This window comes from Ambystoma mexicanum, chromosome 3q, assembly GCF_040938575.1.
Source record: "Ambystoma mexicanum isolate Mex_15411 chromosome 3q, UKY_AmexF1_1, whole genome shotgun sequence".
Taxonomy (NCBI): Eukaryota; Metazoa; Chordata; class Amphibia; order Caudata; family Ambystomatidae; genus Ambystoma; species Ambystoma mexicanum.
Window position 1 is genome coordinate 1,004,390,031 of NC_090926.1, and position 25,246 is coordinate 1,004,415,276.

The following is a 25,246-nucleotide window of genomic DNA, read 5'->3' on the forward strand; positions in this document are numbered from 1 at the left end:
TACGCATGGCCATGCTAATCCCTATGGCCATTTATTCCAACCAAGTTCCTGCCCCTCCCTGCCCACACCACCTTCTCATGGGAACTCTTGTGCTCGCTTTGAACAAACCTTACCATCAAACTTTGCATTCAATTGCCTTTCAGTGTTTTTTCAAAGCAGCTGCAAACCCGCTACTGGTGTAAAAAGTGATGTAACCTGGTCTGCATTCAGCCACTCGGTTTATAAGCACTATCCACGTCCTTCATTGCAGTCCACTGCAAAGCCAACCGTTTAAGCTTGTGTATCAATATATTAGGAATTCACAAGTGGTGCTATTATATGCCCAGAGGGTACTCCCACCATTTTGCAGCTGCCGGCTGCTACAAGCCATTTCATACCACTACGGCAGATGGCAGTGTCTGGCAAATAACTTTCCCATGCCTACACAAAAGCCTAAACTATTGACATTGCCAATGTCCATTTAAGAATGCATTTTATCTATGTGCCCTACCTTTCTCAGCACAGGAATAGGATGAAATGGGTTAGGGATGCATGTTGCCTGGGCACCTTGCTTTTTTCACACATACATTTTCTCGTATAGCTCACACCACAAATTAAATCACTTCTTGACACTTTAGTTATTTTCACATAGCTGTTTCACCAGTGTGCATGCTTATTTTATGTTTCTACATATTTCCAGATTGGTGAATCGCAATATACAAAATAGGTTATGAAAAACTGTGTTTACAGAAATAACTTAAGTAATTCCCCATGATGCCATTTCCTGTGGTGTCACCCTATAAACATTAGATGGGTCCGTCCCACACTTGAGGTGTTGCACTTAGCCCCAGAAATCCTTTGAATGGCCATGCCGGCAGAGTGAGACACAGAAACAAAATATTTCTGGAAAGCCACTCCCAGTTATAACACACGCACACACTGACATATATCAAAGGTTTATGGCACTAAAAGAAATTGATCATCCCTTAGTGTTTACTGGCAAGTGGATGTTTTTATTGTATTTCTGTTTCGAATAGGCAGAAGCTGTGAAAATATTGTGAAGTACCCAGAAATCGAATATTTCCTCCTTTCTGCACAATTAAAACATTATCAAGCGTCCATAAGTATTCTTCCATCTCTGAATCGGTAGATATCTTTCGACGGATGTCTCCCGCAGAAAGCTACTGCAGATCCTCCTAACTTTTCCAGCATCTTCCTGTAAGGCTAAGAGGAGCTTTAGTGATTTCTGACAAATGAAAACGTGGCTGCATACAATTATGACTCAAAAAAGACTCAATCATGTTTGTGTGTGCAATATACATAAATATATAATGGATCTGGTTGACATACAAACAATAGCAACAGAATTTGTCATGTGTACCGAACGCTGGAAAAAATATTTGTTGTTTTTAACAAATCTGCATGATCATCACTGACTACAAAAACATTGGCAGATTGTACTCTGTGGTTTGTGTCTGTAGCGAAGTCCTCAAGCTGTCCCCTGTCCCCCCAGATTGTATGGGTCTCCTACGCCCCTGCCCACAAAGCCCTCTCTCTAGCGTGTGAGCAAAACAGTGACAGACAGCTCGTAGGCTGTGACACCACAAACTTCAAGAGGGCAGAGAGGCTTTCTTTGGTTTTATCCTTGTTGATGGGCAGTGGGTGTTCTTTGCTCTCCTTAACCCACAACAGGGTTCTTCTTAAAGCTTTTCAATCATCAGCAACCTTGCATCCAGTTATTCCAAATCCACCCGAAGCACTCGGAAGGCAAAAGGGCCAGTGCCAGCTCTAGGAGTTGCAAGGCCACGTCTGACAAAAGACATGCAATCCCCCTAATTTGCATTTGAAGTTTCATTACTATAAGTGACATCACAGAAAATTACATCTTTGTGAGATACATACGTGCCTGAAACTCAAATGCATCTTGGAATTGACATTGCAAGAATTTGCAAAGAGTAAGCCGAGACACAACTTACTTAGTGGTGTGCAATCCATGAATTAGGCATAATATTGGAAGAGGTAGTGAACTAGATCATGAAATGGTACAAGAAAGCAGCGGGAAATGGTGTATCGCGCTCTCCCTCTTGCACTTTAAATTAGCATATAGTTGGTGTGATAATGAGTTCTTTATATCCTCAAGTCTTCCAATAGACAATTTATTCACACGGAAGATCAGCCGACACGTTTTTCGACCTTTGATGTCCTCAAGGCTAGCCTTAATCCGAAGCCGATTTGCAGACCATAAGGGTGTCCAATGCGCCGTAACAATATAAATAAGTCCCATCACATGTGGAGTATCCTCGATTATGTTGTGATGAGTAATTACTCATTCGTGTATGCTCTGAATTGAAATAATTCAGGTGCACGCGTCCAGTTTTATAAGGCTAAAATCCCTCAAATGATCTCATGTAATATGGTCCACAACCGTGGTTGCTCTGAATTATGTATTAATCAAGTGCACATGTTCAAAAGGATTTAATCCCTCGAAGTAACAGGTCTGACTCCCTACATCTTTACGCACATTTTCCCATAACTGTTGAGAGATTTTGAGGGATTACATTCAATTCTGAACATGCACCTGATTAATACATAATTCAGCGCAAACAAAGCCGTGGACCATATTAGATGAGATCATTCGAGGGGTTTTATCCATATAAAACGGTAAGCGAGCACCCAAATGATTTCAATTCAACGCATACACGAATGAGTAATTACGCATCACAACATAATCGAGGACACTCCACGCGGGTTGGGACTTACTTAGATTGCTACGGAGTATTGGAGACATTTATGGTATGCAAATCAGCTCCGGATTAAGACTAGCCTTGAGGACAACAAAGGTCGAAACACGTGCCGGCTGACCTTATACCTTGTTAGCGTCTAGATGCCTATGGGCTAGGTGCGCTGTATAAATGCATAAATAAATAAATAAATAAATAAATAAATAAATAAATAAATAAAAAGATCTCATTATTACACAAATATATGCTTATTCAAAGTGCAAGAGGCAGCGCGCGATACACCATTTCCCACCACTTTCTTGTACTATTATCTATTCAGGGCATTCTGTGGTTTGGGCTTGGGGGTTTGGTGGCGCAGTTTGCCAATTCACATCAACTCAGAGTGATCATAGCACACATTCTAAGGATACAAACCCATACCTAATCATACCTGTCGATCATGAAATGGCAGCTTCTGTACGCATGTTTATTTTGGTGGACATGGTTTTATCCCACCCTTTGGCTGCGAAATATTCCTATTTACAGTTTGGTAGGTGGTGAACAGTAATCTGGAGGGGGGCACAGTGATGATCTGTGGGCCTAGAGGGATTAGTGGGTCACACAGACATGGAGATGGAGGGAGATCACTTTCTTAATTTCAGGTCCCTTCTTTATGACAACGATGTTGCCCAACTTGGTGCGGGCTAGTCGCCAATTTGTAATTCTAACCTTTCATTTGTGATTCCAACCTTTCATTTGTAATTCCTTTGTTGTTTTGCTTCAGCTTGTTCATTTGCTGGGTAATAGATGGGTGGAGTGATCAGGCTTTCCTCTACCAAGACTGTTCCCAGGGAAATTTGGCATGGGAGGAGGTGACAGGGAAGTTGGTGGGTCTGCCGCATTACACCAGGCACTGGAGCGGAGGCAACTGGCAAACAATGTCTCATTACAGCGGAAAGCCGGGCCCGGGAGGGCAGCCTTTGCCAAACCCTCCTTGAGATGAGACGTCATGGGACCGATTTTTGGATCTCTATGTGGGCCTTGCAGGCTCTCTTTAACAAAGGCAGCAACGTGTTCCAGATGCTTCCAGAATAGTCTGCATGCTACATATGCAGCCCTGCATCTCTCCGCCAGAAGAGAGGCTGGCTGCCGAAGGAAAGTGGCATATTTTAAGGCCATGTGTTGAACACACACAGCTTTTCACTCATCTGACACTACCTTCATATCCAAATATATTTGCCCCTATATTCAAATCAACAGCACAAACCAGGTACCCACATCTCATGCAGCCCCTCGAAGCCTGCCATGCTAAATTAAGTCTCTTTTATAGCTTGGCCAATGTTGCTTTGAAAAATGCTCCCCCAATTTATGTGTGTTTTGGGCGTTATCTGCTAAGCAAAACAAATAAAATAAATAAAACACTACTTTTTGCTTCTTAAGCATTTTTTTGTACACCATTATTTACTTGGAGACTGTGGCTAGTTTTGGCTGAGAGGTATTTTGAATCTTCTAGCTTGATGGCGCCACTGTGTGAGTAAAAGTCTGCACTTTGCAAATACATTGTAACGATAATAATATTAATGACAACAATAATGAAACTGCCATGCTATTTCATGATGTCATAATATGCCATGACATGTCATGCTGTTTCAGGAAATGATGTCATGCAATGTCATGATATTGTTTGTCTTGATACATCATCTCATGATATGGCATAATATGGTGCCACGCAGCAGAATTTGACTGACAAACAGGCCAGACCAGGGAATCAGGTTCAAAAATCTTTTTAAAAAATCTATAGGATGACCCCAAAATAAATAAATAGGCCATGAGTTAAAAAAGGGGTGCCAGAATGGGTCTCCTCCTTTTTGGGGTAGTGGTCTTAGGAAAGGTATCCAAAAGAAAGGGCCTCACATGAAAGTAAAGTGCCCGAACAAAGGTTCTGGGGCCAGATGCCCCCTAAAAAATAGACACAATAATTTGTGAGCTCATGGTCCCAGATGTGAAAGGATTCAATCAGCCTATTTTCCATGACTTTTTGGGGTCTCTTCTTTTGAGTTTCCAGTCCCGAGTGGGAGGGTTCCCGCACCCTGTTCTCCTACAACTCTCAGGGTCTTTTCTCCTTGGCTCCTAGCACTGTACTTGGAGCCTGTATGAGGATTCTGTAAGTGGAGTCGTGAGTGGTGAACCTTTCAAGACGGATTGGAGCCTGAGGATTCCCTAAGGCAGCAAGAAGCTTCTCACCCACTTCCGTCCTCCCTGTCAGGGTTCTGCTCCTTAAAGCCTCCTGCTCCAATCCCTTTGTGGTCCCGACCGTCATGCCTCACGTTTCACTCTCACAAAGTTTTTTCCTCCATTATATACCTTTCCAGGGGTAGCTTTCTGTGTATTCCTACTCTTCACCAAAATTCCCCACTACACCTCTCTGTACTTCCTTCTTCCAAGACCTTCTCTGCTCTTTTTTTCCACCTCTTCACTTCCTTCTGCTTTGTCCTGGAGGTTACCCTCGGATTTCCCACTCACATCTTTCTGACAGCTCCTCTTTCAGCTTCCAGAAGTTTCTTCTCTCCCTTCTCTACCCACTCTTCTTTACTTTCCTCTATTTCCTATTTTCTTCTCCATCTCTCCTCGCTATACTCTTGCAACAACTGTCTCTTATCCTCTTCACCTTCTTCAACCTTTCTGCCCCCCCCCTGTAACAACTCTTAAGATATTCCAACTCACCCAACTTCTTCACCCCAATGGCCACCTTTTTCACAACTTTGAGTGCTTTCCTCACAACCAACAAGGTTTTCCAATTCTCCCCTATCTCTGTCACTTTCTGGATGATCCTCTTTCTCCCAGCGCTTTTCTCGGCCCACTGAGTTTCTTGACTCTGCCCCTTCTGTGTCTGCCTTTACGGAGCCTCCTAGTTCCTCCCTGCACAATCCTGTGTCCTCTTTACCCTAGCCCTCTGGGTCCTTCTTATCCCTCCTGGCTCTGGCCCGCCTCAGGCCGCAGGGGCTCAGCTTCAGCCTCCTGCCTCCAGCTTCTTCTCAAGTTTCATCTATTCCTCTCTCCAGCCAGCACCATATAGGCCCTTCCCTCTACAGGAACCAAGCGTACCAGCTCTGCCAGTTTGGCGGGAATGCTAATCCTACATTTTCTTAAGGTGCCCACAGGGCAGTTATCCGGTGATGAAGTGCCCCGGGCTTATTCACTCGTGACATGGTCGAGTCAACGCAGGGATCTTTCCAAATCATTACCTCATTTCGCTTGTGGCACCTAGCTCCCTTGGCGACCCTACTATCCAGCTGTGCAGTCAGGGCACTGCACCCCAATGGGCATGTTTTACCTGTGTTTTGCTCAACCTTCTATCTGGCAACCTTAGGGATAAGCAGCAGTGCATGCCGTAGAGGAACACATGCAATCTCGAAGAAATATGTTTTTTGGAGGATGAAAGAGAATGGTACAGAGGTGAGTTCAGAGAATACCCCAGTGAAGAAACCCCAGAGAAATCTGCACTAGGAGAGGTCCACCACGTATAAAAGATACGCATAAGAACATCCACGTACATTTGGGCCATCTCACGTTTCCAGTCATGCAGCCGCAGTGAGAATTCAGCACATGTCATGGGTGCAAATGAGAGGCAAACACAAATTCTTCAGCAGCAAGAGAGACCCAGTTAGCTGCAAGTATGACACTCTCAGTGAGCTTGAAATTCTCAGAAATCTCCTAGTTTACCATTTCCAGTAATCTTGACATTCCCACTAAGCCCCAAGTCCCAGTAAGCTCACAGTTTGACTTTCTTTTTTATGTTTGCCATTACCAGTAAGGTACCAGCTGGATATGCAACAAAGCATGCCAAGTACCTGGTACAAAACAAACATTTAAGATCCTAGAACGTGACAACAGTTTTGCTGTTGGTCCCTAATAACTCCTTGTTTGAGTGTTACACTCATTCAAAATGTTGCACAATTTCTACAGACTTGAAATGATTTTACATTTATTTGAGTAGGCAAATAAATGGGGACATTTTTAAATTTTATATCTGCTGTCAAGTATGGGATCTTTGCAATTTCGTGTCTGTTGACCTTTTGTAGCTAAATTAATTTTGCATGCACCATTTGAGGATGTTCTTTCAAAACGTGCTGAGTGTCCCTCACAGAATATCTAAAAACACAGATTCTTGTTTTATTTGCCTGTACAGGTCCCAGAAACCTGTGATGGAAATGTCTGAGAGGACAGCACTGAATGAGAAGGACGCCAGAGCACCAGAGGGAGACTTGACCCTAGCAGTGAAGGAGCAGATTTCAGAGATAAAAGAGGAGAAGAAGCAGGAGGAAGAGAAACATGGAGGGGAAGATGACAAGGGGGAGATTGTGGGCATAATGGAAGAGGAGAAGGTGCGAGAAAAAACGAGGGTTGCGCCAACAATAAATAAGGAAGAGCCCCCAGTAAAAAAGGAGATGGAGAAGGCAACAGTTAAAAAGGAAGAGGCCCCAGCTAAAAAGAAGGAGGAAGCACCAGTGAAAAAGGAAGAGGAGACACAAGTTAAAAAGGAAGAGCCCCTGGTGAAAAAGGAGGAGACACCAGTTAAAAAGGAAGAGCCTCCGGTGAAAAAGGAGGAGGAGACACCAGTTAAAAAGGAAGAGCCTCTGGTGAAAAAGGAGGAGACACCAGTTAAAAAGGAAGAGCCTTTGGTGAAAAAGGAGGAGGAGACACCAGTTAAAAACGAAGAGCCTCCGGTGAAAAAGGAGGCGGAGACATCAGTTAAAAAGGAAGTCTCTCTGGTAAAAAAGGAGGAGGAGACACCAGTTAAAAAGGAAGAGGCAGAATCAAAAAAGGAATCACAAAATATGGCACCCCCTTCAGCAATCAAAGCACCAGAAACGCAGAAGGGACAACAGGCAGCATCACATGTCATAACAGATACAGGCAAGGCCAAAACCATCATGCCAGTGCCTACCTTGAGAACACCTGTGCTGAGCATTATTCCACCAGGCCTGGATCCTTCATATATTGGAGACGTGTATTCTCAGCAGGAGAATCCTTTCCAGACCACGGTAAGTGCAGATGTCTGTCTCCTCCATTAAAGCACATCTGACCATCTTTCGTAAAAAACATAATTTTGTTTATGAACTTAAAATGTCCACAGCTCATGGATTGCTAAGGGCTGCTACTAAAAAGGTGGTCTTCATATCATTAGTGTAACGTAACTAGGGGTGATTGGTCCCGCAATAGCGGGATTTCCTGATGAGATCAACGTGAACATCATTCTATGTAATTGATACAACTTCTGCATTGTTACAGTAATAACACAGCATTTGCATAATGTGCTTCATGACACATTTCTCCCATTTTTAAGTGCTGCAATACTAGGTTTTATTGGTGTCAAATTTGATGAGATTAAATGTATGGAGCTCAGAAACATAAAGGGGCTAAGTGGCCCTGCAAGGGTTCCGACCTGTGCCCTGCAAACTTTACACAGTGACTGCGGCAAGCACTTAACTCATTGAGTTATCTTGCTGATCAATCTGAAGGCTACAATTGCAATCAGATAAGGATCTCAGGAATTAATCTACATATACGAATGGCTTGGGAAGATATGAACAACAGCATATCATTACAATGAGTTTTGAGCTGGGAGGGCGGGCCGGAAGGATAGCTCAAGGGCAACACGTTTGTGTTGGAAGCAAGACAACGGATAGCAGCACAGGTTTGAATCCTGGTCTCGCACTTAGAAACTGGTCTCCGGTACTAAGCGTGTTACGAAAGATGAACTAGCACCATGGGCGGGGGAGCCAGCCAATCAGTTGGCTAGGAATGCGGGCTCACACTATCAGGGATCAGCCAACTCTGTTTTTTTTGTTTCTTCTCCCTATCCCCATCCCACTTACCTGATTGCAGCTGCGAGATCTGCAGCCACAGCTCCTTTCACTGTGTGGCCGCCATGGAAACAGAAGAGGGGCTCCGTATAGAGGCCCGCCTTCGAATGCCCTGGCAGCCATGTTGGTATAGTATTTTCTCTCAAAGACGCTGTGAGGCTTTCCGTTCATGAGAGAATATACTTTTTTTTAAAAACCCATTCGCCACCCGTGTAGCACACTACATGGGTGCTAATGGCGATATGCCTCTCGGTGGCTGGGCCAACCCTATGGGTAACGGGCCGCCATCCTCGTTAAGGGACCCTCACTTCACTTGGGCCCTTAACTTGGGCAGCAGGCCGTTACCCACAGGGTGGGCACGCCACCGCGGGGCATGTCACCTCATTATAAGGTTGATGCCATTCCCCCAAGAGAGCTTCACACTCCTGGAATGATTCCTGGTCCATGGTTATCTGTCAGTCTGTGTAATGGCAGGATCTCCTTCCAATATGTTGATGTACATGCAGACTCTTAAACACCATCTGCTCAAGGACAGGCATTGTGGGGAGGGGCGCATGTTCCTCCTACTTCCATTCTGTGATAACTGTTCAGTTTAAGGTTCAGTGGGTTATAAAACCATATCTGGCCAAAATGGAGCTGTTAGGATGATTTTATAAGGGGAGACGCTGTAGAATTTGATGGTAACTAGGAAAAAAAGCGAAAAGAGGGAAATAATATAGAAATCATTGTTCAATGAAGAAGGGTATCCCCTAGCAGGAATATGCCTTCTCTATCAATGATGCAGGCTTGAAATCACTGCTCGCTTGCGTCTATTCGTGCCACTCCAGACATGTTTTTAATGTATAGTGTTTAGTGCAGGATTCCTTTCACTTCTAAGGGCAGAAAGAATAGGTGTTATTATCACCCAATGTAATGGTACTGAATGTATCATCTTCAGAAGGGTGATGGGCTGAGATGGCCATTCGAGGATGAGAACTTGTAAAATGCAGGTTGCGCCCCCACCCCCCCATCATACGGTGTGCGCTTCACTCACTGAAGCATCTGCCCAGGCTATAACAGTCCATAACAGGGTCACCACCACTGCCATCCACATTCTTGGGGGCTGTTTCTGTATCCCTACAGCCCCACCTAGCACTTGACACATAATGCCTGCACTAACCCTTGCCACCAGCTGGCCGCACTTCTATTTATTCTTTATTTATTTTACTGTTATCCTATGTACTGCATTGTCCCCTCCCCTTCCGCCCGCACTCTTCCCCTTCCCTCCTCCCCCCTCCCCTGCATCTCAATGTCACCTGGCCTAGTAGGATTGTTGTCTCTGTCTTCCCTCTGTTTTCCCTCCCTTGCCTGGTCACGCCTTGAAACTCTTGTGTATAGGTGGTTATAAATGCCATATCATATCAGCATGTGTAATGTTGGCTGACAAGTGATGTACCCTTTACTGCAATCATGCATCTTGGCATGCCACCTTCCACACACATACTTAACTGTGCCTCTCTCCACTTTGTGGCCCTGGATGTAAACTATACTGCACATGAACAAGGGTTTCGCCATACCTAACACGTCACATTGTCTACTGACCTCCAGTGTAAACACTCAATGCCATCTCCAAAATGCTGTATTTAAGAATAAGCTTCATAATCAGAGCATTGGAGGTGTAGATTTAGCCTGGTGCCTCATCCATACTTGGCATGAAAGTGGCATTCATGAGGGTGGTAAGGTACCAGGCACGGGTAGCACCCCCTTCGCCTCCCAATGTGTCTGGCACAAGGTTTAAGGTAAACTAAAGGAAGGATACCGAGATGCCTGAAGACATCCCCATGATTGGGGATGTGCATGCACTTTACTGGGGATCAATTATAAAACATGAAATATCCTCCACCTGAGCTAATAAGGCAAAGCCCAGGGATCTCCAGAAACGAATTAGCAAATCACAGTTTCAATTGCCATACTGAATGCATACACTGGTGCTGTGCTTCACACCTGATGATGCTGTCGAGAAAGAAATCTTTACAAACAGTTGTAAAAAGATGACAGGTAAAACGTGGATTCAAACACTCTATGCCTTTGCAAATAATCATCTTATATTCAATCAGTGGCTCACTCTTCCCTTCATATCATCCCAAAGAAAAGTCACTTAACTTCCCTAGTTGCGCATAAAATAACCCCAGACAACAACATTGGGCCTCATCACGAGTTGGACGGTAGCTCTTAAATGCGGTGGTAAAGATATTACCACCACATGCAATGGCTGGCCCTATCCTGAGTTTGGCGGTAAGTGGGCTTTTTTACCCCTAGCTTTTTTCTGGTGATCAAAATCCCATTTAGCACCCTATTTTCAGTGTGGTTTCTGCTGTCTGTATTAGGGTGCAATGTTTGCGGTGTAAATTCCCCATTAGGACTGATGGACCAAATGCAGAATAGGAATTTACCGTTAACGCCCAACCTGTGATCCAACGCTAATACCGCCAGACCAGTTAGCGCTAATGCTCTTACATTTGGGCGGTATTGCAGCCAGGATACCGCCCAACTCGTGATGAGGCCCATTGTGCCACGGGAACAAAACAACCTTCAAGGCCACAGGAAACTAAAGCAAAAACCAGATAGGATGCCTCATGGAACCACTATTAAATCTAAATCTAAATTATTCTGAAAAGAAGGACCTAGGCCACATTGGGGGACTGAAAGCAAAGGCTTAGTGTAGGCTATTCATATATCAACATTGTTTGTTATCAAATTCTTTATTAAATTGATGCTTATTTTATTTAAAATCAGACATACAGACATATCACCAATATAAATTTAATACTACAAAATTAAACATCACTTTCTATTTCAATTTCCATTAAAAAATTGTACATATATCGAAAGACCATCTAATGATTTAATGTACATTGGGTAAACCCTTATTCAGTGCAAAAATTGTATGTGCAAAAATGGAACTGCTGAACACAACACCATAAGTCTATTAGCCTATGAGTTGTATTACTAGACCAAGCTTATTTTCACTAACACTAAATCGTTCCACTAGAAGAAACACCATACAAGTAATAGCCAAGTATAAGTGCTTGTGAAGGGCTCTACCAACTAGCATATTCCTCCTTATATCATTAATGAATACCCCTCAACTATAGTTTTGACGGTGTGCTGTCTAGATGCCCATAGATGGGTACTGATGCCCGTCTTCTTCACGACTTTTACAGAGGTAGAAAATGTTCTTCCCATGAAGTAGCTTGAAACATTTTACTAATTTATGTTCAACTAAGCATCTGGACAGATTCCTTTTTCTTTAGTCCGATGCCCATATATTAGAAGCAGACCAAGTATACAGTTCTTCACACTTAGTGCGTTATTGATGCACTTTTCTGATTTGATTAAGGGATTTTCATTAAATCAATATCCCTCAATGATGGTGTAGTCACTGTCTCTCTTTTTGTGATTGCGGTTTTGGAGTAACCTTCTCCCGACCGTCGTCATCTGCGTTTATAGAAGCCCTGTTTGAGCCGTAGGATATCTTGCGGTTCTCGCAGGGGAATTTCCTCTGCGGCTCTACAGCACACGTTTGACATTTCCATTTGTGCTCTCACTACTAGATATCATATGATGGTTCGCTCAATGGCTCGTCTCAGACAGTGTCATGCTTTGTTATACTCCTGGTGGCTGCATGTTGGGCAGCTCTCACTCTGCTGGCTGGCCTAAATACTGTCCCAGCAGAGCATTGGCGTCAAAGATAGACCTTGCGCTTAGATCTCTTTCCACCTACTTATCCTCTGGCTCTGAAACTTAGGGGTTCCCAATGAGCCTTGCATGATACCCCTCTCCAAATGATGAACTGGAGAGTGATCAACGTCATTGATCCCCCACAACAGGGAGCTGCTCTCCTGCAGCAGGCCTGGGCCAATAGGGAATACAGTGGAAGTAAATAACAGATTTGCACCCGGGGAAGGGCACTCAGCCAATCAGGTGGATGCAACAGCAGGCGAGAATACACAATCCCCACCAGCCACCCGAGGCCCTTCCCCGGGAGGTGCTTTTCTTTTCCTTTTTGTCTAATGCATGGAGGCAACAGGGACAATCTCCCTGTTGCCTTCCCATGTTAGAAAAACAGAATTCCCCTTACCCTCACCCCAACTTACCTGTGGGACCGGAGCCTTGCCCTCCATTCCCCGATGCTCCTCCCGTCTGGCCACTACCATTAAAATAGATAAGGGATTCTGTCCCTTTCCAGATGACGCGGCTATTTTGGTACATATTTTCCATGGCCCCCGTCATCCACCTAGTTTCTATTTTAATGGCAAAAGGACATTTTATTTCTTACATTTGGTTTTTTCTCTGACAATGTTTGCGCTGAGCTCATCTCCCGTTGGAAGGGAAAAAATAAGAAAACTCTCTGCAATACGGTACATCCCAGGTTGCCTATAGCTTTGAAGTCCTGCCTGGGGGGGGGATATGGGCTTTAAGGGCCCACAGCCCGATCTGAGGCCCTCACTTTGCTCTGCCTACCAAAGCTATGGCTGGCAGGCTTTTAAATCCCATGTCAGCGCCCCAGCCGTGGCGTGAAAACTATAGTCATATTGCAATTCTGAATTGACTGGAAAAGATAGTTATGTGACATTAAGGAGTATGAATGAGGGCTACTGATCACTTTTGGAAGACTTTGTATGAAGACATGAGCACAAGAGGCCCTCAGGAGAGGACACACTATGAGAAGTCAGAGACTTGACACCTCATGAGCTGCAAGAAACAGCAAAGGGCACATCTCTCATGGTCTCACCTTTTCCCCTTCTCCCCACTATGTATGAACTCTGTCAGGTGACCCTGGGCACACCATGCTGACATTATAATGGAGAAACCCATTAATGGAAATCTAAATTGAACTTTATGCCAATTAGATCTGATGAAGAGTCTACATTAATTTATATGCTTGCATTATTTATTATTATATAGACATTATTTTACACCTGTACTTTGCACTGAAAACGTGTACAGATAAGGCGCATTACTAGCAGTACCCACACTGACCATGTGTCATTTACAAGAACCATTTGTTTTATTTAGGGACACTTCTCTCCATTCATCAGTAATTTGTACTAGTGCCAGGGAGTCCATCCTTCCCCACCTTGAACACCCTCAACCTTGAGGATAGAGAAGTTTATTGATAAGCTTTTGTATTGCTCCAATTGACTGGTGTGAACAGCATGGGGGTTCAGGGGCCTCATTTAGATCCAACTCATGGGGCCTCATTCCGAGTATGGCGGTAAGGGATACCGGTCACCGTTAACAAGACCGGTGCCGCTAATCCCTTACCGCCACATTCCGAGTTCCCTTTGCGCCCTCGTCCTTAACGCCTGCTTTTAGCAGGCGTTAGGAACGAGGGCGCAAAGGGGCTTTTAAGCCAATAACGGTGACCGTAAAGTACGGTCACCGTTATTTGCAATTTCCCCATTCGCATTGAGCCCTATGGGGGCTCATTTGGGAATGGGAAGAGCCCTGGGGAATGGGAAATTACCGCCCTGGTCAACTCGGAATAGGGCAGTAATTTCCCATTCCACCAGGGCGGTGCTGGTACGGGTCCGGCGCCGACCAAGGCACTAATAGCGCCATTGGTTAGCGCCAGACCCGGAATGAGGCCCATGATCTTTTGGCTGCTCTGAGTTGCCAACCCTAGGAGCAATCTAGACCACCCCTGATTCTGGAACCTCAGAGTCCAGCTTATCCTGCTCTTTGCTCTCTGGAGTTGCAGGGTGGTGTTCTTGCACATTCAAAGAAGATGGGGTATAGGATTCAGCACACCGGTCAGATTCAATGTAGTCCTTGTCAAACTATGATATGGGGCCAGCCATTGCTGAGGGGCTAGTTTTGCTTTTGTCATTGAATGGATTTCACCCATACCTTTACGGCCTCTGTAATGGTGAAGTTTTCTTGGCATCACACTTTAAGAACATTGGCTTTCAGATATCTGAACCTCATCCCCTAAGGGCAGGAGATGGTTTCTGCGAAGGCGCTTAACATTTCTCTCCATTCCTCTTGTAGTCTGTATACCAGCAGACCCGGTAGCTGAGGGCCTACGATATGTGTCTGAGGTACCCACCATTCACCCAGATACTTCAATCCTCTTTTCCCCAAACTCCTTAATCGCTGGCCTGCAAAACTTTGGACCTCAATTTTTAGGACAAAACTCTTCTTGTTTACACTGGAATTCTTGTCACCAGAATCGTTTGTGAGTTAGGGAGTCTGATCTAAAAATGTGGCTTACATACTTTAGGTAGGTTTTATGCCCAGAACTGACTGCAGTTCTACCCAAGCCACAGTCAGACATCTATATAGGATAATTCAATAGAACCTCTCAGCTTGGTTGTCTCCCTAAGGATGACTGGAGATGTGTGTCTCTTTTTGATCTCAATCAGTGCGAGCTGATCAAGCGTGTTTCTAAATCTGTTCCCCGCCTAATTTAAGTCAAGAGAGTTAGCGGCAGTGCACACAGAACTTCTCTTATAAAACCTTGACAACTCTTACTGTCTTCTGATTCTTGCTGGGAATTCCTTCCTATATCGTTTGAAATGATCTTTGATTGCCAGGTTATTGTGTCCATCGGTACTCTCATTGTCAATGCACAGGAATGCAATATTGTAAGTATGGCCCAGTAATGACTCTCTAGCCTAAGGTGAGCAGTGGCAGTTGGTGAATTGTTTAATTGGAGGGAAGTTAATTTTTCCCACAAGTATGTGGGAGCAACTGAGCATAGCAAAGTGCCCACAGCAACCCACGGTTTTGGGGGCGTTTGCCCTACAAGAACATTTGTAAAATATTGGGTTAAAATGGTATATTTTGCAGCACACTTTCTGTGAAGAATTGGGCAAAAGGTTCAAACAAAATCTCAGAAATCAGATCTCACCCCGGGATCAGGACATCTCTTCAAGTACATATGGAGAAATGATCATTGAAGATCACATAGCTGCTATAGTTCTCATCCAATCCGACCTTTTTAGACACTCCTTAACTTTCACTAGATTATCAATCAAGATCTCTTCCATACAGTCGGCCTCCAATAAGATTCTTGTAGACAGCGTCTTAAGAGCAATTAAGTATTGATTAGAGCAGTCATGTTGCATAAAGGACACGTCTTCATATAAAGACAGTGGGGGGGTACTAAGATGAACCTGTATAGGGAAATCTGCCTCCACTCTGTAGGCTCAATTCGTATGTTACACAGGCAATAGGTACAGAACTGGGCAGACAGAGGGCACACTTCCATATTTTGCACTGAAGTCTATCCCAATCCAATAGATGAGACAGAGGCTTGGTATCAAAACCAAATTACAACGCAGGGATGATTTTGCCGACAAAATACCTGATAACGGGAATGAGAGAAAATGTGCAGAACTTTTTTAAGATCTTTATCATGTGTGAGCCAAACTGCATGATTTCTGCCTCTAGGATATCTGTTGCATGGGGTTTAATTGGAAAAGATCTAACCATTGTTCCGAAATAGATTATTTCGTTTGCAATTGGAATATTTTGATCGTCCACCTCAGAAGCTTGGTGCCCTTCAACGCCAACATCTTCGACTTGATGGGTTTAACCCTCAAGTCATTAAGTTCTGCATATCTTTGGAGCGCAGCAAGCATTCGCTGTAGGCCTAGTCTGTGTAGTCCAATAGAATGATATAATTGGCGTAGGCCATCCAATTAATTTTAGTTTTACCGATCCTTGGGCTGGCCAATGCTGATTCCTCCAACCGCTTTTCCAAATCAGACAGGTATAGAATGAAAAGAAAGAGGGTGATAATACACCCCTGTCATCCCCCCCCTATCTGTTCTAATCGGGCTGGATAATTTCCCAGATCTGTCCAGTATAATTTGCAATTCCGAGTCCCTGTGGAGTTCGATTACAATGGCTAGCAAATGTTCAGATAGGTCCCAAACCCTCAGCTTTTCCCACAAGTGCCCCCTATTGATCATGTCGAAGGCTTGTGACAAATTGATCCATGCTCGATATAAGGGAGGCCCACCCTTAGAAAAGGACCCACTGCTCACGGCACTCAAAACTAGGCCATTCAGAGAGGTTGAAATACCTCTACGGAAACCTGTCTGATGTTTAGACAGTATACCCTTTGCTTTTGCCTATCTTTCCAAATCTCTAAGGACCAAGCCTGAATATATGTTTCTATAAGCATCCAAAAGGAATATGGGACGGTAGTTTGAGGGGAGTGAACAATCCCCTTTTTTGTAAATTTAGATTATTATAGCTCTTCTCCATAAATCAGGTATTTTTTTGATGGTTATTATTTTACTAAACAGAGCTTCCAGCAAGCGGGACCAAAGATTGGGATCAGATTTTAAAATCTGATTACTTTGACCATCTTGCGCCATGTTTAATTCCCAAATAACCGCATTATCAGGGGGAACCGTTACGAGTTTTACTGTTCGATATAGTTTGGAAAAATGGGCATCCCAAGTTATTTCCTGAGTAATCCCATCTTCTAGCGTGTTACTAGAAGTGTCCATCGAGTTGATTAGGGACCAAAAACTGCACATATTTTTCAGACAGATGGCTTTTAGGTTTGACTCCCCATCTGTCTACAATCGATGGTACTTGTTGGACCTCGACCAATTCTTATGGTTATTTCATATACTCTTAGCCTCACTCAACAACACTCACGTGTCACCAGCATTTTTTTTCAACAGCATCAGTGACATTCTCATTTCCCTTTTTTTGACCCAGGTCTTATCATCAAAATGGTAAGTATGTTTTACCAACGATTTCGAACTCGCCTTGCCTGGGGGATTGAGGTCCCACAGGAACTTCACAAAATGTGTTGGATCACACAATGATTGAAACTCGTTGTTATTCAGGGATTAATCGTGGGATTAAGTAAATTGGTGAGATCACTCCCACATCTTTGGCATCTATCCAGTCTATTCCTCCCATTGTTCACACTCAGCTCCAAAGGGTAGACAACCTTCCCAATTACTGTTTGTTGATCTATAACAACCTCCAGGATCTCATGATCACTCGGGAAGCCATTGGTGATTGAGAATTGCACACACCAATCAAATAAATTCTTGGAGAGGAATAGATAGTCAATAATGGAATAGCTATCATCCCTTTTCCAAGTTGGCACGGGAGGGCAGTTCCCCGTGACATTCCCATTCACAATAAGTAAATCCCAATTATTCAAAAAGTTGTACCACGACTTCCCATTATTAGATGGCTGTTTACATGAAATCTTCCCAGAGGCATTTGTTCTTATAAACTGTGAATTGAAATCACCCAAGACAACTAGTTCATAAGATGAGAACTGGAGAGAAAAGCTTATGAGTAGGTCTGATAGTAAATACAAGAAATTGGAAAGGGTAGAGCATGCAGGGTTCCAATAGATGTTAACATCTATCAATTTCCTCCCACTCCCTACACGCCCCAAGTCCACTTTTACGACCAATATACCCAAATGACTGTTACTCAACAGTTCTAACAAAGAGAAGACAGCATTCCTACATGCTCTTAAGAGGCCCCCAGAAGGTCTCTCTGACCCCTGACCCATTGCCAGTTGTTGAAATACAGAAAAGACATCCATCACAAAGCCTGACCTGAGCCATGTCTCCTGAAAAGCAATTAAATCAAAGCACTGACAGATATATGCCTTCCTTCGATCATTGCTAAAAGACCTGGATCCCCTTGTATTCCAACCCAGGACTTTGACATTCTCTTTTGTTAGAGCGGCTTGTCACGTAAACCTAGTTTCAGTAAAATCTGAGCTGCAATTTCCAGCACTGCATCCCACACATTTGGAATCCCTTCCATTTTTTGTAGGTCCCTTTGCGTGGTCGAAATATCTTCTGTTCTGAGAGCTCGACTGGAAATAGATTTAGCTGCAAGTCCAGTGTAACTTTATAGCCCATTTTCAAGAAGTCTGCACCAGCTCAGCTCCCAGGATTACATCAACCCCTAGTCTCGATTTCTCCCCAATTTCCCCAGTATCTGTTGAGGGAAGATGGGGGTAACGGATACACTCAATGTCCACCGAGGTAAAATGGTGTAAATCATGAACATCCTTGAATATTGACAACATCATGGTCCGATTTAAGGGCCTTCTTCTGGATTAGAGGCAGCCACCCTTTGAATTAATATTTTGGCGACCCTTCCTTGTGGCGGGGCCTGCAGCATTTTGCCCTGAGCAAACAAATGATTAGCCGGGCGAGCCATAAAGCATGAGCAACAAGTAGGAAAGTGTGATGGAGACTCCTTAGATGGCAAATTTGTACGATTTTCTTTTTGCGTGGCAATCTGGGGATTTATGGGAACAGTCTGATCGCAGGTTAAGGTGTTCCTAGTCTCAATTGTACTTTTAGGAAGCACCATTGGCTCGTTTCAAAATTTACCTCCCAATTTCCCTCCAGTTTGAATCCCCACGGTTGACTTTGTGATCTCCACTTTTGGAAACTCGAAAGCCACAACCAACTTGTTTGCAATTTTTATTTTTATTTTTTAATCTTTTTATTGAATATTTAGATATAACATATGACAACTTCAATAACTTCCCCCCTTAATTCCCTCCCCCTCTCCCCTACCCTCTTGATCCCTTACGTTCAAGACAAATAGACATTGTGATCACTCATATGTGCAGAACACAGTATAAAACATTAAAACAAGTTAAGAATGCGAATGTTATGGGGCACCATTGGAGCATATAGTCACTTTGGAGGTATTGGAGAACTGGCCCCCAGTCCAAATGAAAGGTCTCTGTGACCCCCTCTAGATTGCATGTCATCCATTCCATAATTACAAAGTGCCATACCTTTCGCAGCCATTGAAGTTGTGATGGGGGCTTCTGCTTTTTCCAGTCTTGGGCTACGACCAGCCAGGCTGCCACAATCAGAATCATGATCACCTTCCGTTGGCGCTTGGAGTACGCCTTCTGTGTGGGGTCCCATATGCCAGCCATCAACACATCGTCCCCTAGTTGGTCGGATCCCTGAATCATTCTCCCCGCTTGAGCCTTGATTTCGTTCCAGAAAGGGACAATACTCGGGCAGGTTCTCCAGACATGTCTCCAGTCGCCTTCGTGTTGACATCCACGCCAACATAAGACGTCTGTGTTAGGAAATATGTCCTTCAGTCTCTGCTGTGTTAGATGCCACTGCAGTAGAACTTTTTTGCGACATCTCCCGTAGATGAACAGATCTCGTCAGGGTGGCAACATTTCGCCACGCTCCCTCCCAGTGGGAACGTGGTATGTCCCTCCCAAGCGTCCCTTCCCATCTCTTCATGTATAGCCACCTAATTTCCTCACTTTGTGAGTTCAGATGACCATAAAGGTTGGATATCAGTCCTCGCGTACCTGGGTCCGTTATCATGTAAGTCTCGAACTGCGTGAGATCTCTTGTTCCTGCTTCAGCATTGGTCGGGGTGGTTAGCCAGTGACACAGTTGAGTATAACGGTACTTCAAATGATCTGAGTACCTTGCCTTTATACATATTGCCGATTCTAATACAGTTTGCCTGCTTCCAGGAGATAAAGGCCCTCGGATCCATCCCCGGTGGGAAGTCAGGGTTATTGAAAAGCGGCGTAAATGGGGAGGGGTGCATCATTACATTTCCTCTCTTTATTGCTGAGTCCCATGCAGTAAGGGGAGCGCACATTAGCTCACTTATTTGTGTGTTTCGTGTCTGTGCCTTTTGTGAGACCACAGGACGTTCGATAGTGGGCCCCCCGCCACCGCCAAGTCCAGGAGTGCCCATTTGGTCTTCGGGGTGTCCGCCACCCATTCCTTGATGACTCGCAGCTGCGCCGCTTCATAGTACCTCTTAAAGTGCGGGTAAGCTAGCCCCCTCTCCTCAACGGCTGCTGTCATTGTGGCCATTGCTATTCTCGGTCTCTTACACTGCCACACGTATGCAGAAGTAATCTTATTCAAGGAGTGGAATAACGCCCCAGGGAGCCTGATTGGAGGGTTTGAAAGTAGTACAAAACTTTAGGGAGAATCGACATCTTCACAGCCGCTATGCGCCCCCACTATGAAGTGGAAAGAGGTGTCCATTTCATCAGCAATTTTTGGATGTGGGCGAGCAGTTCCGGATAGTTTTCAGCATGAAGGTGACTCATTTTAGCGGTGAGTTTGATTCCGAGATAGCTGATCTTTTCTTGCGCCAGCTTCACTACTTGCTCCCGTGTGATGCGTGAGATGGTTACAGGGTCCGCCGATAAATTCAATACCTCTGATTTCGCTTTATTTATTTTAAGGCCCAAGACTGTTCCAAATGCTTCCAGCTCAATCATCAAGGTGGGGAGGGATCTGGCCGGCTCCGTCAGGGCCAACAGCATATCATCGGCAAATGCCACTGTTTTATGTTCCACTCCGCCCATCTGGACTCCCTGGATTAAGTGATACCGCCGAATCCTTGCTAGAAGAGGTTCCAAAAATAAGGCGTAGAGAAGGGGGGAGAGTGGGCATCCCTGTTTTGTACCGCTTGTTTGTGAAACAGCCTTGGATAGGTAACTATTGACGGAGATTCTTAGGGAGGGATTTTTTTTGTTTGCAATTTTTCTCTTTCTTTTCACAGGGATTACAGGAGCTGCTTTCCAGACACTCTTGGGGCCACCACTTCTTCCATGGGGGCCGATTTGAGTTTTCAGATGAACTGACTAGCTTCCGAATTCCTGGTTTTTTTTGGTTCTTAAATGCTTTGTCTTCTTTACGTGACTCTCCTTCAAAATCATTGCTATTCCCACCTTTTTTTGTTTTCCCATTTACTTTATGGGCCAAATCTCTGATTTCCTCCGGCCGATCTTTTTCCACTGTTGGCATGGGGCAGGTGTTTAATTCGTTTGTTTGGACTTCCTCTAGAATCTGCGCTAAACGCACAAACGCACAAACTCCTCTAATGTCGAGGCCGAAAGGGGTGTGTCGTCTATAGAAATGAGTGGGACCTCTTTTGACAGATTATCCGACGATCCTATTGTGCACCGCCTATGGTATGGACAGTGACCATCCAAAATTTCTCCACCCAAGTTCGTGTTTAGTATCATTAATTCTTCCTTGATGGCCTCCCATTGCATCTGTAGAGTAAAGTTTTTCAGAATGCTGTTTAGGATCCATGCGAAGCTCTGTCCTGGCGTCCCCCATGGTACAGTTGATAGCAGATTTCAAAGCTACTAACATTGCTTCACTTATGTCCATGTCCTTGGTTAGTTCAAGAAGAAATCCTGAATGTTATTGTACTTCCTTTTTCAAAGATTCAAAAACTTTAACCAATGAAGTCAGGACAAAAATGTAAGGCAGAAAGCATAGCAGCCATTTGGGGCGTAGCTCACATGTGTTTCCTTTAACCGAGGAACTCAGATGGTCTCTCTGACACCATTTGCTTCCTGCTTATCTGTTCCCACTTGTCCTTTAGGACTGAGATGTCATTGAGTTCAAAAGAGGAGTCCAGGGACATATGAGGGACGGAGGAGCCCTCCCACTCATCATCTCTACCCTGTAAGTTGTTACTACAGGACGAGTTAAGGTTTGCACCCTACGACCAACATGGGGGAAGGGGGGTTGCAAATGCAGAGACCTGTATAGCATCATTCAGGCTGCGCGACCATCTCAAGGGAAAATATTCTGAAATGGTATTTTTTAGAGTTGAGGTGGTATGTGTATACTCCAAGTTTGATGACAAAACACCATCAAAACAGGATGATTGGGTTTTGAAATTGAGGATACTTCCTGGACTGAAATAACCTTTGTTCCCGAACCCGTGGGGACTTGACTGTTCATAAGATAATGACTCTCAAGAGGGAAAAACCTGCCACTACCAGCAGGATAAGGCTTACACATAGATTTCTCTAGGGTTGTTCCGCATTTTCCATTGAGTTTGGGGGCCCTCAGATCGTCACCTACCACTCCACCACGTAGGTTATAGGTGCTAGACATTCTGTTTTTACTTCTCAGAGGTCTATGTAGTTCACTATAGTTCCTGAGTACAGCGAAATAGGTGATGCGTGGAGTGTTTTAGAAACCTATTAAGTCCGATGTGAAAGACCAGCTGATTGACTCTGTTCGTTGCAGTGGAGAAGTCTGATTTGAACAAATGTATTGGTCAGGCAGCTCAAAGGCTTTTCAAAGCCCACAGTCACTACCCGACTCCTCCCCCCCCCCACAGTGAATCCAAGGCGGGATTAGAAAGACCTCCCACTGAGGGGTTTTCACTGTTGCAGTGTCGTTCCCAAATAAAACAACTCTGGTTGCATGTACAGTCTTTAAAGACCTATTGAGAATGATGTTAGTGGCCAGCTGAAAGGCTCAGTTCATATAGGCTGTGCCGACGGTTATCCACGAATGTGGTCAGGCAGCTCAAAAGGCTTATTAGAGCACAACCCCCTCTGAGACGAGAGAGAGAAACCCCACTAAGTAGTTTTCACCCAAGCAAGGTTTGTAGGTGGTAGAAGGAAATTCCAACTACCACTTGCCACCCGGGAATTTCATTCCATGTGCCAAGGGAGAAAAGTTTGTTTAATCGTGGAGTTTCTGGGAACGTGTGTTTTAGAATGTGGAGCCGGCGTGGCTATCAAAAAAAAAAAAAAAAGAAGAAGCACAAGGACAGTCATAATTTCCCTTATTTCCTGAAATCCTGGTCCTGGTGCCCCACGGTAAACCACTCTTGCATCGCTCCCGCACAGCGCTCCGCACTTTTCTTCTTGCAGGTCCGCCTCTCACAAGGTGAAGGAAAGTGTAGACAGACTTTCCAAAGCTGCAGAAATGTTTACTGTTTCTCTTTAATCTCCTACATTTTTTTAGATTACTCTAGTGTACAGCACCACATGCACCTTGAAAACTCTCTGATGCTTTCTGGAATTAGGGGGCAAATCTCTTTAAGAAGTTCCTGATAGGCTGGTCGCTTTAAGAATGAGTTCATCAGCATAAGCTGAGCAGACTTGGCACCTCAGCATATTTGATGCAGTTGGCACTTGTTGAGCTTCTCTGTCTCCACGCGTTTCCACTGATGGGCTAGTGGCATAGTCAAATGAGTTTTTCATTGCAGGTGATATCGTGAGACGGTCGCTCTCCATACTGGTTGTATTGACTTTTACCATTAGTTCGGCACCTGGTTAAGCGTTGCCGAACGGTCTCTCCAATGTATCCATGACTTCTTTAGCTGTAGGATTGGGACTTGTATTCAATATCAAATGATGGCTTTCAGTGCTGGGCCCCACAGAGCCTCAATTGCCCTCTGCCTCATCACAAGATCGGCACTTTCTACTCTGTTAAGATCTGTGTAGTCTCATTAGCCAATACCTGGCAGTCATCTTTTCATGTGCTGCTCTCCCGAAAAGGGTCTCAATCAGGCATAATGCCCTTGTTTAGGTGATGGGCTAATATTCTGTTGTTGGCCAGTCTTCAAAAAAGCAGCCAAAAAAGTGATGCCTCTCTTTGATGGGGAGTAGGGTCTCTATGTGCCTGTGTTTGGCTCAGGGCCAGGTGTCACCACAGCCAGATCTTTACCCTCCTCAAACTCTTGGGTATAACACCATTTCCAACCTGTCCAGGAATCTGGCCAACACTTCACTTTCCTGATTACTAGCTCTAATAGGACTATGAGCTCTAAAAGCGAATCCATCCAGTGCATCCAGGGGTGCCTGATCTCTATTGGAATGTGCCTCTGGGTTCAGATCTTCCACAATAGAAAGCGACTGGCAAAGTGTTTATCTATGACGAACAAGATGGATAAATAAACAATTGTAATCATAACAAAAATCACTCTAACACATTTTTTTTATGCAGCATATAAACCCCAAGTGAATGTAGTGCTACTTCCACTATGCTCCATGTTACTTCTGCTATGCACCATGCTACTTCTACTATGCCCTGTAGTACTTCTATTATGCACCATGTTACTTCTACTATGCACCGTGGTACTTCTACTATGCCCCATGGTACTTCTACTTTGCACCGTGGTACTTCTACTATGCACTGTGGTACTTCTACTTTGCACTGTGCTACTTCTACTATGCACCGTGGTACTTCTAATTTGTACCGTGGTACTTCTACTATGCACCGTGGTACTTCTATTATGCACCCTTGCAAATCATCTATGCTTCAGATTGTAAAGGCAGTTTTGATCAAGGTAAGGCACTTTTAATGGGGCAGAGCCCCCCGTTACCCACAAATGTATCTGACACATTCTGGATGGTAAAAGGAATCAGACAAAAGTCATCTGCGATCTCGGTAGCCTGAGAGCTGATGGGCCTGTTCGTCAATGTTGACTATAACAATGAAAAAAGGGCCTCCACCCGAGGTGATAGGAAACACCTGAGGAACACTCGAAAACCAAATTTGCAAGAGTAGCAAATACCAGTCTCAAGAAGTATGCTTTAATGCCGAGTGCAAAAACAATACAAATACAGGTGATCTGGGAACCAAAGAGGGTGTTTCTTATTGGTTGCTTGTAAAGCAGTATTATTATCCAGGCTGAAACTAGTAGAAACAGAACTGAGATATAACAGGTGGAGCAGGGATCCCAATCCCTCTCCATATTTACGTTAAAGAATGTGATTACAATCATTCAGCTGTTCGCTCTTACCTTCATATTGCCCAATAAAATATTTCCAACTCCAACGTCAAGTAAAGAAAGAAACTCTGTGTTCACAAAGTAACACAAAATATCCCTTACAGTTGCAGTCTGATGTCAGAACAA

At 44.3% G+C, this 25,246-nt stretch overlaps 1 protein-coding gene across 4 annotated transcripts in view; it reads left to right on the forward strand.

The window, feature by feature from the left end:
- Positions 1–25,246, forward strand: part of LOC138583172 (alpha-N-acetylgalactosaminide alpha-2,6-sialyltransferase 1-like) — a 321,805-nt gene that overhangs the window by 87,692 nt on the left and 208,867 nt on the right. For all 4 annotated transcript variants that reach the window (XR_011305178.1, XM_069655166.1, XM_069655167.1 and 1 more), the window contains exon 2: positions 6,889–7,744. Coding sequence is in view for 3 of the 4 variants with exons in the window: in XM_069655166.1 (XP_069511267.1) it covers positions 6,889–7,744 (856 nt within the window). In the remaining variant the exon portion in view is untranslated. The remainder of the gene's footprint in view (positions 1–6,888; positions 7,745–25,246) is intronic.